The following is a 16610-nucleotide window of genomic DNA, read 5'->3' as shown; positions in this document are numbered from 1 at the left end:
TACCACAGACCTACCTGACTCCCAAATGACAGGGCATTACACAGCACATCAGGTAGGTGACAGGAGGTGAAGGTCCTTGAGGGCCCGCTGCTTCCTTCACACCACTCTGCCTTTCCAGCACAGTCATTGTTCCAACTAGCATCAGTGGTGGTCCATTTTCAAGACAAGAGTGGAAAATTACCAGTAGCTTGCTTGCATAGCAACTTGGGGACATGACAAAATTCATGCCTTGGAAAGTGCATGGACAAACAAGACAGGTCAGAAAGGGGCTGGATAGAAAGGGGAAGAATGCCCAGGAAAGCCTTCCTGCCACAAAAGAACAAAGGAGAGGTAGAGACAACCACCTCTAAGATGCAGTTGATCTCAAGAGGTGCATATTACCCATAGAAAATAGTGTAATTCAGGCAATGTCCGGAAGAGAAAGTGAACTCATCTTTCTCAAGCAGATGAGGAATTTGGGATTTCCACATGCTTCGGTACAAAATTGCTGGTTGTAATCTTGGAGAGCCTTCCCACCATTGCAAATAGCAAATCTTGTAAGACCTCCTTTAAAGTCTCACTTTTGCTGCACTTTTTGCATCCAAGGTCAACTTTTGAGTGTACCTGAGTGAGTGTGTTTCTTATAGTTTTGTTTTGATCATTTTGACCGTATCAGAACTTTAAGCCAATTCTTCTTTTAGAAATAATGTTTTTATTGTTATTATTAAGGTGTTGTGCAGAGGAATTACCATTGCGTAAGTTAGATAATTAGTACATTTTTGGGGGGACAATGTCACTTAAGCCTTTTTTTTTCCTTTCGTCAGTCATAGGGCTTGAACTCTAGCCTGGGCTCTGTCCCTGAGCTCTTCAGTTCAAGGCTAGTGTCTACCACTTGAGCCACAGCACCACCTCTGGTTTTCTGGTGAATTGGAGATAAGAGTCTCATGGACTTGCCTGCTTGGGCTGGCTTTGAACCATGATCCTCAGATGTTAGCCTTTCGAGTAGATAGGATTTCAGGCATGAGCCACTGGTGCCTGGCAAATTAAGCCCATTTTTAAACTGAATGTATGAGTGGAAACTCGTGACTAATGCCCTGTTCTAGTGTTTCTGAAACTTAATGAATCCACCAATCCTTGGGATCTCTCATTAAAACACAGAGTCTGATTCAGTAGGTCTCAAATTCGACTGAGATTCTGCATTCTTACAGCTCCCTGGTGCTACATGTCCCTGCTCTTTGTGCACCAACCGCGTTTTGAGAAGAAAATTGAACAAAGCCAGCAGTTCTCCAACAGTGCCATCTCTAGGGCTGTCCTGTAACAAAAACGCCTTTTTCCTCAGCAAAATATACCTGGCCTTCCCTTTTTATTTGTCAGACAGAGAGGCCACTGGTTAGGGAGAAGGAAGCAGGGAGGCAGAGCGATTGCTGTGTGTGGATTGCTGCAGCTGGTATCCTCTTCACAGGGAAGGTCAACTTTCAGGGAGCAACAGCTGGATGTTGGAGCTGGGGAGCTAAATTAGCATGCTGGAGGTGGGGATGCAATGGAACCCAAACAGTGCTTAAAATGCAACAAGGCAGCGCCTTTGTTCAGAGCCGAGTTGCCCCTCAGAGGACATCCATTGCCACTTCCCCCCTCTCTTTCTTAGACACATCATCACCTTTGAAGCATCAGCACTTACGGATGCTCTAGAATCAGAAAATATTTCCCTAAATGACATGGAAATTACAGCTGAAAGAGTTGCATAAGTGCTGACACACTTCAAGCTGCTCAGCTAGAAGCCAGTTTGCTGTCCCTCCTTGGCACCCTGCCTTTCTTTTTGCTCCTGGCAAAACTTCTGTCCTATATGTTCCCTCCCCTCCCCTCAGAGAAACCTGAGACTTCAAACTCCACAAGAAGAGAGTGGTGTCTGTTTCTCTCTCTCTCTCTCTCTCTCTCTCTCTCTCTCATCTCCCTCCCTCCCTGTTTCTGTTCTTTTCTGTCTGCTGTTCTCTATCTCTCTATCTCTGTCCTTTTATCTCTCTGTGTTTCTGTTTTTCTCCCTCTCTGTCTCTCTCTATTCACATTATAAATAGCAAACAAAGCAAGAGGGCTGTGTGTTAAGGGGGATACATGATGAGGTCTTTGTAGCTGAATGCAGGTAAACTCCTTTGTTTTTACATTCTGATGCTTTGCGAGAATGCACTAAAGCTGAAATGGCTCTCAATATGGAGTGCGTGTGCTGTATTCTGTTCCAGAACTTTCCACTGGTGGAGCATTTATTTATCAATAAGAAACTGTCATTACCTGAAGATATTTGTTAGATATCAAACATGGCTGGTGGGGATGCGAAATGGTGCAGTCTCTTTGGAAAATAACTATAGACACCTTATAAAAATGTTTAGCATATATCACACACTGAAATACACACTTATTGCACTTCTAAATTTCTGCCTGAGAGAAATGATGAGAATTGTCATTTACACAAAGGCCTAGATACAAATCTTTGCATCAGTTTTATTCACATTAGCAACAAACTAGAAACTGGTGAGTGGATGAATTCTTATATCCATCCATCCATCTATTGTAATGCGATTGAGGATTGAGCAATAATAAGAAGCAAGCTATTGATGAACCTAATGGCAAGATGGACAAATCTTGAAAGTATCATGCTATGTGTAGGACACCAGCAACATATATGTATCATGCAGGAAACAAAATTTAAGGACAAATCAGAGTTTGCCTGGGGCCTGCAAAGGTGATTGACTGAGAGATGTATAAGAAAACTTTTGGGGGCTGGGAAGGTGGCTCAGTGGAGGAGCGCTTGGCTTGCATGCATGAGGCTCTGGGTTCTATTCCTCAGCACCACATAAACAGAAAAAAAAAAAGCCAGGAGTGGTGCTGTGGCTCAGGTGGTAGAGCGCTAGCCTTGAGCTGAAGAGCTGAGGGACAGTGCCCAGGCCCAGAGTTCAGGCCCACGACTGGATCCCCCCCCCAAAAAAAAGAAAACTTTTGGAGTAATAAAAACCTCCTATGTCTTAGTTATGGTGGTGAATATAAATAAATAAATAAATAAATAAATATAATATATGTATATCTGTCAAACTCATCACACTGCTCACACTGCAGTATTCAAAGGAGATGAACTTTATTGTATATAAGTTTTACCTCAATGAACATGCCTTTTAAAAATGTGTCAACTAGCCAGGTGCCAGCAGTTCACCTGCAATCCCAGCTAATCAGAAGGCTGAGATCTGAGGATCACAGTTCAAAGCCAGCCCTGGCAGGAAAGTTTGTGAGACTCTTATCTCCAATTAACCACCAAATAGCCACAAGGGGAGCTGTGGCTCAAGTGGTAGAGCAGCATCTTTGAGGGCAAAAACTAATGCACAGTATAGGCACTAGTCTTCATTTTCCAAGTGAGGAAACAGACCCTAGATGAAGAAATGTCTTGATAGAGCGGTTGTGAATTAGCACCCCAGCTTTGGGACAGAAGTGAACTGGAGTCTTGACCTTTGCCCTTGCCTCTGTCTTAGTCCATAATACCGCCCAGGTGGGACTCAGACTCTCATCCTCACTTGGCCATGTAGTACTGTGTGTGGCTTGAAGCACACTACCATGCCAGCCATCAGGCTCCCTACTTGCCATTGGCTGGAACTTTGAAAATGAAGATTCAAAAACACAAAGCTCCAATAATGAGCTGCTATGCACATTCTTCTTTTATGTTGGGTGAGGTTAAAAAAAAAAAAAAAGCAAAATTATCCATAGTGTAAGCAGAAACATGCCTGGTAGGGTACTGGCATTCGGTCATAAAAGAATAAAATGTTCTAGAAACTCAAATCAGCTTCTTGTGGTAGAGGACAGATGAGATTTAGAATGAACCAGACCTGGTTTCATTTCCAACTTGAGTCTGCAAAATACTGACTGTAATTTCTACCTTCTACGGTGTCTGGGAGTTTTAAATGAGAGCTAAGGAAGTAGAGCATCCAGCCCAGGAGCAACAGACTGTCCAATGGGCTCTGAATTCCATCTGCCTCATCTTCAGCAGCAACGATCATTACCCCGTTCAGATTGTCAGGGCCTGGGAGGCTGACCAGCAACCGTGCCACGAATCAGAACCACAGGGCTGCACGCAGATTTTCTAAGTGATTATGACTCCCAGTCAAGCCCTATTTATAAAATAATTAGTTGGGGAACGTTAGGAAGGAATGAAACTCTGCTTATTCTCCATGTGAGAGGGCGCTTCCATGGTTTATGTACTTATGCATGTATGTATCTCTGTGTTTATTTAATATTTAAGAAAGGAAAGTGGAGCCTGGTACCATAGCTCCCACCTGTAGTCAAGTATACAAGAGGTCATAGGTAGGAGGATTATAGTTCTAGGCTGGCCATGTGTGTTGGGGGACCTGAAGGAAAAGATAGTGCTCAGATAGTAAAGTATATGCCTAGCGAGTGCAAGGCACTGAGTTCAAATCCCAGTACAGACAAAATGATGAGAAAACACACACACACACACACACACACACACACACACACACACACACACACACACACACACACACACACACACACACACACACACACACACACACACACACACACACACACACACACACACGAGGAAAGATGAAACACTGGAGGCCTCAGATTGGGTTTGCCAAACTCCCAGTTAAAAAGAAACTGCTCTGAATAATTCCCTCCTCCAGTCAGCCCTGCTGGCGGTTTGTCATTGTGAATTCTGCCTTCTAAGATTTAGAACAAATTAGGGTCACTATACTTAGGATGATTTTATTCAACTTATTTACTGCCACCCCTTTGTAATTGCAGTAATTCAGCAAGTAAGCTTTCTATCATCCCTTGAAAATTTCTTCTTCCCCTGTCACTCAAGTCTTGTTCTAACTGGTATACTTACCTATAGTAGAATTGATTTCTACAAGTTTATGTCACTCCTTTATGTGTGTGTGTGTGTGTGTGTGTGTGTGTGTATGTATGTATATATGTGTGTGCTGTGACTCAGTATACCTTTCCTAACTATTGTTATCCAAGTATTAATACTGAGTTGGACTTACAGATTTTACTCATCTCATCAAGTTTCTTCTTCCTCTTCTTTTTCTTCTTCTTCTTCTTCTTCTTCTTCTTCTTCTTCTTCTTCTTCTTCTTCTTCTTCTTCTTCTTCTTCTTCTTCTTCTTCTTCTTCTTTCTTCTTCTTCTTCTTCTTCTTCTCTCTTCCTCTTCTCCTTTTCTCTCCTCCCCCCTTTTCTCCTCCTCCTCCACTTCCTCCTCTTCCACCTCTTTCCTCCTTCCCTCCCTCCCTTCCTCTTTCTCCTTTTTTCCCCAAGGACATTGTCCTAAAAAAAGTATAATTTGGGCTGAAAGACAGCTTGATAGATTCCAATATATAGGGAATATGACATATGTTAAATTCTGTGTGTTGGAGAAAAAGCAGGGTTGTTTGGGTGCTACAGATTTCCCTACTGCCCAGGGGTGGCTTTTCATCCTCTTGGATACTTAAGAATCTGAGGACCAGAAAAAGTAGAGTTAAGGCTAACAGTCAAAGTAGGGGACCATAAACACCAGCTCAGCGTGTCCCTATTCCACACCACACTCCCTTTGTTTAGGTTATTTAATAAATTCATTTCACAACCCATAGAGCACAGTAGGAAACAATGCAATTACTGAACCATAGGGACGCAGCTGCCAACATCTTGTTGATTCAGAATTGTCCAAACATTTCCATGTGGGGGCGGGACGGATGCAATTTGCTGGTTCAACAGTTGACATTGACAAATTGGAGTTTCATTTCCTCTGCCTTCTGTTGGAGGTGCTAAGTGAGCATTGAAAGGCTAGAAAGGCTAGAGCAACACAGGAGGGGGAGAAAGGGAGGGAGGGAGGGAGACTCTTGCTTGATCTGCCGACTCAGTCATTGAGCCAGGATACTACTAGGTAATAGGTGGATGGGCTTGAAAGCCCTAATAAAGGCCAAATAAAATGAACACTGTGAAAGTTTTAATTACTTCAGTTCCACTTGCAGATTGTGTAGGCCGGAATCTTCATTTATTGGAAGAGAGTATTTGGTTTTCCTAATCGTTTATATGTTTCCCAAGACATTCTTTTATGTTAGTGGGGACCTTGTGCCAGGATTCTTGGCTTCTGGAAAATGAGCTGGTTGGACCACCAGCTGGTCTCTGAGGTCTCTTCCATGCTTCTTCTTTTTGTTTGTTTGTTTTTGTTTTTGTACCAGTACTAGGCTTTGATCTCAGTGCCTTAGGTACTGTCCCTTAGCTTTTTCACTCAAGGCCAACACTACCATTTGAGCCGCAGCTTCACTTTTGGCATATGTGCAAGCGTGTGTGTGTGTGTGTGCGTGTGTGTGTGCGTGTGTGTGTGTGTGTGTGTGTGTATGTGCGTGCGTGCGCGCGCGCGCGCGTGTAATTGGAGATATTTGTCTCATAGACTTTACTGTTGAGGCCAGCTTTGAACCATGATCTTCAGATGTCAGCGTCTAGAAGAGCTAGGGCAATAGGTGTGGGCCCGGAATCAAAGTCCAGCTTTATGCTGTCTTTTTTTCTTTCTGTCTGCCCTTTTTTTTTTTTTTTTTAAAGAAAACAACTTGGTCTGGCATGAGAATTTGCCTGAAATAGATTGTTTCTCCCTACACAAGTCTATCCAGGTCTCTCTCTGCTAAACCATTCCTTTCTTCCTTCTGTAGGCTTGCTTATGTACCAGTTTCCCTGTCAGGTGCCAGAAAGAAAGTAGGTGATAGGCCTGAGTAGGAGCAGTATCAGCCTTGATACTGTCCTCGGGATATAGGTAAGCAGAGTGTAGCAGGGATGTACTAAAGGGGAAAACAGGACAGAGTGGATACCCATCAAAGACTGTTGTTAACAGCATGTCCTACTTTAAAGAGATTCCTAAAATAGGAAAGAAAAGATTGGAAAGGACAAGTGTTTGGATGGCACGAGGAAGAATAATATTATGTCATAGGAAATGGATGGACCTGGAAAAAATCATATTGAGTGAAGGCAAGTCAGGCTCAGAAACACAAAGGGTGCATGTTTTTTTTTTTTTTTCCCATATGTGGAAATTAGGACTAAAATATAAATACAAGAAAACACCTACAGGGAGTATACATATATACATAATCACAGCAACTAAAAGATGTGTATGCAGCAGTGTGTTTCCGTGGTATGACCCCTTTGAGCAACTGACAGTTTAACAAAATGGTTAACAGGAAGCTTCTACACGTGGATGTTCTTTACATGACAACATACAATGGAGAGGAGGAGGAGGAATTTTTGGAGAATGGAAGGCACAATGTTGACACCCAAACTGCTAACATTATGTAATATTTAAGTACTTTAAAAGAAAATCATATATATATAAGTTTATAAATAATTATATATATAATTGGTATTTTTCCCTTTTAAAATCGGGCTATGGGTCACCATTGAAGTTAATAGACACAGCTTCATGAAATCAGCTGTATTACTCAAATCATTAAAGTTGAAAAATTTTTAAAAGCTCTCTATATGTTTCATTCATATGTAGGATAACATGCTCAGAGAAGTTACTTTTTTCATAAATCAGACAGGGCTAAGGTGTAGCTCAGTGGTGTAGAATGCTTGCTCTGGATTCATCTGAAGCAGTGGTGCTAGCAGGGAGTGGGGGAGGATGAAGGGAGGGAAGGAAGGAAGGAAGGAAGGAAGGGAGGAAAGGGAAGGGAAGGACCAGTTTAATGGCCAACTTGCCTACAGAATTCTCTTTATTTCCTAAAGTACCTTTTCCTCCAAAGACCAACTCAAAATTTTGGAGCTCAAGCACAGAACAGCTTAAGCACAGAACATGCCTGCAATCTTAGCTACTCAGAAGGCTGAACTCTGAGGATCACCATTTGAAGCCAGCCCGGATAGGAAAGTTTGTGAGCCTCTTATCTCCAATTAACCATCAAAAACAACAAGTAGAGCTGTTGTGGCTCACATAGTAGGGCATCAGCCTTGAGCAAAAAAGCTAAGGGAGAGCCCAGGCCTTGAGTTTAAGCACCAGTATTGGCACAGTAAGAAGAAAAATGTGACATTTTGAGGGGACAGTTTTAGGGATTGAATTCAATACCTCATGCTTGCTAGGTAGGAGCTCTATCACTTGAGCCACACCTCCAGCCCATTTTTATTTTTTATTTTTTGTATTTATTTTTTATTTTTTGGTTGGTCATGGGGCTTGAACTCTGGGCCTGAGTGCTGTCCCTCAGCAGTTCAGCTCAAGGCTAGCACTCTACAGGGCCACTTCTGGTTTTCTGGTGGTTTACTGGAGGTAAGTTTCTTGGACTTTCCTGCTCAGTCTGGCTTTGAACCGTGATCCTCAGATCTCAGCCTCCTGAGTAGCTAGGATTATAGGCGTGAGCCACTGGCACCCAGCTTGTACTGGTTATTTTTGAGATAAGGCCTAGATGTATGCTCTGGGCAGCCTGGACTACAGTTCTCCTACTTGTGCTTTTCCATGTCACCATCAGCCAGGGTAAGAAAATCCATGAGATTTGTATCTCTAGATAGCTACCCGATCCCCCCTCACCCCCCCAAAAAAAGTCAGAAGTAGAGCTGTAGCTCAAGTGGTAGACTGCTAGCCTTGAGCACAAAAGCTCAGGGAAAGTGCCTAGGCCCTGAGATCAAATCTCAGGACTGACACTAAAAAGAAATAAACAAAATAACTAAATAAAGGTGATTGGAGTTTAAGTCCTTCAGTAGTATGGCTTTATTCTTTATATCCAGACTTCTCAGATGTGTCACCAGCACAAGACTTGGTGCGTTTGGTCGCTGAGCTCTCTCTGTGTCCAGATTCTGGCTGGACACATGCCAAGGAGACAGGAGCTGCGGTGATTTTGGTCTTTACCTGAAAGGCCATTGGGTGGTTGGGTGGTCCAAGGATGGCCTGCTGTGGGTGGTGAGTGGGGGAATATGGTTTTGTTTGCACAGGAGCCAAGTTGTAGTTCCACGATTGACACATTTATTGTATCTGTCGATTTCGTTCAAAAACAGTATGAATTCTCTTTGGATTCAAACCAGAGTAGCATGATAATGGCATGGTAACGCCTGACTATTTTATATGAATGTGGCTTATAGTCCAAGCCAGTCTTGGGGTGCTTTTTTTTCCTGCCTAATGAATCTTAGCAGGAAGAGTGGACTTGGAGAAATGCATTTTGTTAAACTGCAAGTAGCAGCAGTTAGCTACTTCCTAGTTTTATTAAAGAAAGGGTCTCAACCATGCTTCTCACACTGGCATAATTTCTTTGTAGGTAAATGACTTTCTGCCCTGGAGATTGAACTCAGGGCCTAGGTGCAGTCCATGAGCTTTTTGCTCAAGACTGGTGTTCTACCATTTGAACCACAGCTCTATATCCTGCTTTTGGGTGGTTAATTGTCAATAAGAGTCTCATGGACTTTTCTTCCCTGCCTGCTTTGAACCTCAAGTCTCAGATTTCAGTCTTGAGTACCTAGGATTACAGGTGTAAGCCACCAGTGCCTGGCAAACTTGTCTTTAAATGTGGGAGAAGTCAGGTAGCTCTCATGAAGTAAAGCCGTACGCAGCGTATTCTATTCAAAGTCAGACATACTTAAACAGTGTAGATTTAATTTTATTTGGGATACTCTACTGACCTGTAAATGTGTTAGATATTATTTCTACCATACTTTATCTTATTGGCTTAGTAGAATCTGTATAATCAGCCAATGCTGACCAACTGGGTCTTAGTCAGACTGGCAAGCGATTTGGGTCTGTATGTTACAGCCCATCTTACGGCCTCATCACTGGACTGATGTGAGTATCAGAGTTGACCATGATCTAATGTGTGGCCTATAATCCCTAGAGAGCCTCTGGGGCATGAAATGGGCAGAGCATCCGTTCTGAGGACCCACCAGGCTGTGAGATGTATGAATGTGGATGATGGAAAGAGTGTTTGAGTTCCATACCCTGAGAAGCTAAAGCCATGAAACGTACAGTGACCACCCGCAGCCACAGGGAAAACCACCAGCTCAGCAGGAATGTGCCAGCCAGGTACCTTCAGGCTTTTGGTCCTCTTCTTCTCTTTGGCTTCTCACAGTCGCCTAACTGTACTTACCTGGTGTTACATTGCATGTGACCACGTCTATTCTTTGTTCTTTTTGTCTGTTAGGGTACCTTGTAGATGGGTACGAGGTGATTAGAGTTCGTTAACAAGTTCCCATGCAAACTTTTGAGTGCCAAGCAGGGCTGAGATGAACATATTATCTTTGATGTGGAATCTTATTTTTCAGGACAAGCAAATAATTCAGAGCAGGACATTATAAATGATTCTCCATGGTAACATGGCCTCTTCTAAGAAACGACTCCCTTCCAGTCACGGTCTTTGTCTTTTGGACCAGTGCTAATGAGCCCTTTGTGAATACCCATCATTCGCTGTGGTGTAACTTTCTGTGAATCATTTCTCCTGGTGGCCTCACACTCAGAAATACCATGGGAGTAAATTTGATTTTTACACTCAGATCACATATTTCCATGCAAACTCATTCCTGACAGTGTCTAGGCTCACAGTACCATTTGAACTCACTTTGCTACTGAGCTCTACTACTTATCTAATTGGTCTGGATTTGGCAGAGTTAGAAATTGTCCAAGGGGAAAAGAAAAGAAGAGGAAGAGAGAGCTGAACATAGGCAAGCCTTCCCTTGGTGCCTGCTGAGTCTTGCTGCTTCTATGTCTGTGTCTGGCACTTCTGCACCCCCAATATTTCAGCATTGGGGGGGGTACATTGTCATTCTTGTCAGCCTCCAATTCAAACTCCCACGAGGGCAGATGGGATTTGCTGCTGCTGGAGAATGTCACATCTCCAACAGCACACATTTTGGGGCGTCAATGGTACTTAGCATGTTAACTTCCAGAAGGCAGTTTCCATTTTCTTTACCTTCACCATGTAAGTGAACTTAGTTGGGAGAATTTCAGGGTAGATGGGAGGGTAACTACAGCAAGATTCAAGCCTGAGGGTCTGTCTGCAGGCCTTCTAGATAGTTGCTTGCTCTTGGGTTTTCCAGCACCGACCATTTCAGGGCCTCTTGAGGCACGAACACTTGGGTGATCTAAACATCTTGCAGGGCGGGTGTGGAATTGTGAAGACAAGGAAAGACTGGAGGAGGCACAAAGTCAATACAACTTACTGCCACCGAGATGTTTGCTCTCTGTTCTCAATTACATGCTTGGCTTCAAGTCTCAGCCCCAAGCCCCAGTGAGTGTGTAAATTCAGGAGTCTCCACTCATGGAGCTGACCTGAAGATTCTGAGAATGTAAAGAATTAGCCTTTTGGCCCCAAGTAGCTGCTTATTAACACATGGGTGATACCACTAAGAGTTCAAGCCGGGTGCTGGTGGCTCATGACTGTAATGCTGTCTACTCAGGAGGCTGAGATTTGAGGATTAAGACACCGAAGCCAGCCCGGGTAGGAAAGTCTGTGAGACTCTTATCTCCAGTTAATCATCCCCCTCAAAAAGAAAGCCCACTTAAACCCCCCACAACCAGAAGTGGAGCTATGTTTCTAGTGGTAGAGTATTAACTTTGAACAGTGACTTCAAGCCCCAGGACTGCTACACACACACACACACACACACACACGCGCACACACACACACACACACACACACACACACACACACACACACACACAGAAGTGGAGCTATGTTTCTAGTGGTAGAATATTAACTTTGAACAGTGACTTCAAGCCCCAGGACTCTACACACACACACACACACACACACACAGAGTTCAGAAAGGGTCCTTTGGACAGTGACATTGACAATGTCACGACAGTGGCAGTGTGTATATGTGTGTTGTTGTTGGGAGGATGTGGGGTGAGAACCTACTGTGTAAGTGGGTTTGTGGGGATGGCCAAGAGGTGTGAAGCTGAGACGTAGCCCCCCCCCCCCCCCCAGATATGCACAGAGGAAGCCAGCAGAGCTGCTGTGTGGCGGGTGGGCTGAGCCGGGATCCCGGGTCAGGCTGCCGGCCTCACGCGTCCATCCAGCTGCGCGGTCACGGAGGTGGGCATGCTTTCATCAACAGTCCTGTGTCGTCGGTCTGAGGCCGGAATCAATACCAGAAGAGGAAGGTGATAAATCATTCATGGCCCGGAGACTGGCTGTAAATCCAGTGCCTGTTATTTTCTTTCTAACCACTTGAAAGGAACTTCCGCACATGACACAGGGCCTCTTTCCCTTGACGCTGAAGCCCTGAGAAGATCTCAGATGGCCTTCTGTCTCGTCAGGAGTTGTTTCCTTGGGGGAAATTAAGAACCTGCTCTGCTCCCCGTCTGCTTATGTTATATCAACATTCATAATGTCTTTTTTGTTGTTTTTCAAACAATCTGTTTCCGTGAATTTTAGAAATAATATGCCAGAAGGGTCTATAGCTGGGCACCGGTGGCTCACGCCTGTAATCCTAGCTACTCAGGAGGCTGAGAGCTGAGGATCACGGTTCAAAGCCAGCCAGGGCAGGAAAGTCTGTGACACTTATTTCCAAGAAACGCCCAGAAAACTGGAAGTAGCATTGTGACTCGAAGTGGTAGAGCCTAGCCTCGAGCAAAAGAACTCAGGGACAGTGCCCAGGCCCTAAGTCCAAGCCCCACAACTGCCCCTCCCCCGGAAGGTCTGCAGTTGTTTCTCTGTGTGAGAGTGTGAAGCACAGCTTTATACACAACATACTAAGTCTGGCTTGCTAAAAAAAAAAAAAAAAGACAAAACACCCTTTTCCTTCCTTCCTTCCTTTCCTTCTTCCATATTTATTCTGGTACTGGGGCTTGAACTCAGGGCCAAGACATTGTCTCTGAGCTTTTGTGCTCAAGGCTAGAGCTCTACCCCTTGAGCCACAGCTCTATTTCCATCCTTTTTTTTTTTTTTTTGGTGGTTAAGATAAGAATCTCACAGGGATTTTCCTTTCCAGGCTGGCTTTGAACCATGATCCTCAGAGCTCAGTCTTCTGAAGAGTGAGGATTACAGGTGTGGAGCCACTGGTGCTTAGCTAGAATTTATTTTTATAAATTTAGCATCACATATACATAAACAGGTTTTTGTTGTTGTTGTTGTTGTTATGTTTGAATTTATGGACTCCTGAAAGAGAGAATGTGAAAGACCATTGGGTCCAACCAGCTCATTTGGCATCCAAGAAAGCAAAGGTCTGTGGAGGAGGAAGAGACGCTTCTTGAAGGACAGGGCCGGGTCCTGCTGGCCCCAGATGACAGCCACAGGGCTGAAGAGTCAGCGCCCTCATTTCTACATCTGAACGTGAGAGGCTCTCCATCACCTGACCTGCTTTGGAATGCCTGCAAATGGGTAGAAGCATTTGAACACACAGGGGTAAAGTTGGCAAACAGTAAAGTGTTTTCACAGAGCTTTGGAATGATTAGAGTTGGGAATTGGAGACCCCCTCCTCCTCCCCAGCAGCGTTCTGCATAAAGTAGGCCTTTCGTAAGCACTGGTTTATTTCTTCTTCTGCTGAAGGCCAGCCTTGGGCAGAATTGGAAACTAGGCAGCTGGATAGGATGCAGTGATTTCCAAACTTGATTTTTTTTTCTTTTTTGTTTGTTTAATGCTGTGTTTCAAATGGTGGGACTCTTACTTCAAATGGGAAATGAAAAGGAAGCCCCCATGTGTGACGCAGAGACAAAGTGGTTAAAATGGGAAGGGGGGGGGTGGCCGAGAGGGGCAGATTCTGCTCTTTGGCTCCGCGTCCCTTCAATTCACTCGCTGTTCTCCATCTCCTTCTGCCCCCTCATTACTAGGCTCCCTGGGTGACCCAACTCAGGGATGCTTAGACTGGAAACCAAGGCTGTGTTTATTACCTGAGGCAAACCCCCTTACCTTGGAGCCTCTTTACTCTCTGGGAGCATGAAGGATCAACAGGAAAGATGTTTGCGTTCCTAAACCCCCAACAACAAATCCTCAAAGAAACAACTGCCCAATAAATAAGTGGGCTAAAGACTGAAGAGAAACTTCTCTGAAGAGGAAAGAAAGATGGCCAATAGACACATGAAGAAATGCTCAACCTCCCTAGCCATAAAAGAAATGCAAATCAAAACAACATTGAGATACCACCTCACCCCAGTTAGAATGGCTGTAATCAAGAACTCTAATAACAACAGATGCTGGAGGGGATGTGGACAGAAGGGAACCCTACTGCATTGTTGGTGGGAGTGTAAACTTGTTCAACCACTTTGGAAAGTAATGTGGAGGTTCCTCAAAAGACTCCACATAGAGCTCCCCTATGACCCAGCAATCCCACTTTTGGGCATTTACCCAAATGTTTACAAACAAGACCACGCTAAAGCTACCAGCACGACTGTTTATTGCAACATTATTTACCATAGCTAAGATATGGAACCAACCCAGATGCCCCTCAGTAAATTAATGGATCAAGAAAATGTGGTATATGTACACAATGGAATTCTATGCCTCCATCAGAAAGAATGATATTGCCCCATTTGTTAGGAAATGGAAAGACTTGGAAAAAAATTATATTAAGTAAGCCAAACCCAAAGAAACATAAGTCCCATGGTTTCCCTTATTTGCAATAACTAGTATATGTCTGCGTCAAGCAGAAAAGGTCAGATAAGTTGATGTTAGGTGAAATGAACCCCAAGATAAGGATTCAAATGTCTTTTCTTTCATGTGATTGTTTAACATATTTATAAGATAATTTCTTTGTTGCTTTGTATGTCCCTCTTCCAAGGTATATAACCCTGCTTTCACTGTATTTGATGTTGGTATAATTTGTGGAGGGGAAAGGAAAAAACAAATTGTTTAAATGGGGATACAGGTGGACCCATTGCAACAATGAGATGCACAAGTCGTTATGTCAAAAATGAACTTTACAACTTTGGCTGGGGTGGGGGTGGGGAGATGGGAAGGGATGGTAAAGGGAAACAAAGGAGGAGGCAACAATGCTTGATAAGAAATGTACTCATTACCTTGCCCATGTAATTGTAACCCCTCTGTACAGTATTTTCACAATAGAAAGAAAGATGTTTGCATGTTAATATTAAACACATCTAATATGCTGTACAGCAGGTCAGAGTAGATGCCCCAAATGTACGATTTCCACTTCTCTATCCTTTCTCTACTTCTCTCCACCTCCCAGAGTGGGATATCATCTCCCACTTCAGGAGCCCCAGGGCCTCTGGCTCTGGCCCCTTTGAACTATACTCAGCTCTCCAGGAGCACTCCAAGTCGCTTATGTGCCAGAGTCAGACACTTTAGCAGAGTTCAGTCCCACCCTCACTTGGCCCCAACAATCAACATGTCTGGGGGCTGCTTTGAGGGACTGCACATCACTTAAGAACAGCAGGCTGCCTTCCACCCCTGCTTCGGAGGGATACCAGTCCAGGCATTTAGAACTGGAACATGAACAAAGACACATAGCCAGCCCGTACTTCTGTAATCCTAGCTACCCAGGGAACTGAGATCCACATGATGGTTGTTTACAGTCATTCTGGGTAGACAAGTCTACAAGACTTCATCCCCAAAAAACCAGCAAAAATCTGGGCTGGAGGCATAGCTCAGGTGGTAGGCCCAAGCCACAAGAGAATGTTACATCCTTAGTCCGAGACTTTGTACTGACAAGGAGTTTTGTTTGTTTGCTTTTGATTTGTTTTATGCTAAGAAATAAAAGAAATACTGGGACTAAACTAGCGAGCTAGAGAGCTGCTGTTGTACTAGGGTTTGAACACAAGCTTCACACTTGCTAGGTAGTCGCTCTAACACTTGAGCCACACCTCCGCACCTCTCTGTATTACTTATATTTCATATAGGGTCTTCTTTTGGTATGTTTTTTATTTGTAAAAATGTTGTACCGAGGGGTTACCGTTACATGAGCAAGGTAATGAGTACAATTCCTATTGAGCATTGTTGCCTCCTCCTTTGTTTTCCCCCTACCATCCCTTCCTTCCCCACCTCCACACTACCCGTCCCCAGGTTGTAAAGTTTGTTTTGTACATCTCATTGTTACAATGGGTCAACCTGTATCCTTATTTAAGCATTTTGGTTTTTTTCCTTCCCCTCCCCGAATTAGAGAAGTGTATATACAAGATGCAGGGCACCGACATCAAACACAGTAAAAACAGGGGTTATACCATGGGGGAGGAACGTACAGTACAAAAAAAAAAAAATATCACATGGTACATTACAAATACGTTAGAAACAATAGCAAGAAAGAAAAAAGATATTTGCGTCCCTATCTTGGGGTTCATTTTGCTTAACATCATCTTATATGGTCATATGTACATAGCTTTGTCCTTTTCTCCTACACAAGTACTAGTTATTGCAAATAAGGGAAACCATGGGACCTATGCTTCCTTGGGCCTGGCTTACTTCACTTTATATAATTTTTTCCAAGTCTTTCCATTTCCTCACAAGTGGGGCAATGTCATTCTTTCTGATGGAGGCACAGAATTCCATTGTGTGTATGTATGTATATATATGCCACATTTTTTTTTGCTTTTTCCTCAGGCAGGCCTTGGACTGTGATCTCTACCTTCCAAGTAGCTGTATTTACAGTCCTGAGCCATCATGCCCAGCTTAGACTTTACCTTTTGAAAGAGGCTGGCAGTAACAGGAAAATGGGACGTCGGAAAAAGATTAAATTGTTGAAGTG

The 16610-nt window shown here is 43.7% G+C and overlaps 1 protein-coding gene across 5 annotated transcripts in view; it reads left to right on the top strand.

The window, feature by feature from the left end:
• Mb21d2 (Mab-21 domain containing 2) overlaps nucleotides 1-16610 on the top strand; it is a 112915-nt gene that overhangs the window by 81586 nt on the left and 14719 nt on the right. The window contains exon 1 of one of the 5 annotated variants that reach the window (XM_070029840.1): nucleotides 9972-9999. The exons of the other annotated variants lie outside the window; for them this stretch is intronic. Coding sequence (XP_069885941.1) covers nucleotides 9987-9999 — 13 coding nt within the window. The 5' untranslated portion in view covers nucleotides 9972-9986. Of the gene's footprint in view, nucleotides 1-9971; nucleotides 10000-16610 lie in introns of those variants that run through there. 5 annotated transcript variants of the gene reach the window in all.

Source organism: Dipodomys merriami, unplaced genomic scaffold (assembly GCF_024711535.1).
Source record: "Dipodomys merriami isolate MVZ:Mamm:240054 unplaced genomic scaffold, mDipMer1.0.p SCAF_2, whole genome shotgun sequence".
Taxonomy (NCBI): Eukaryota; Metazoa; Chordata; class Mammalia; order Rodentia; family Heteromyidae; genus Dipodomys; species Dipodomys merriami.
This window is presented reverse-complemented; position numbering and strand designations above follow the sequence as displayed.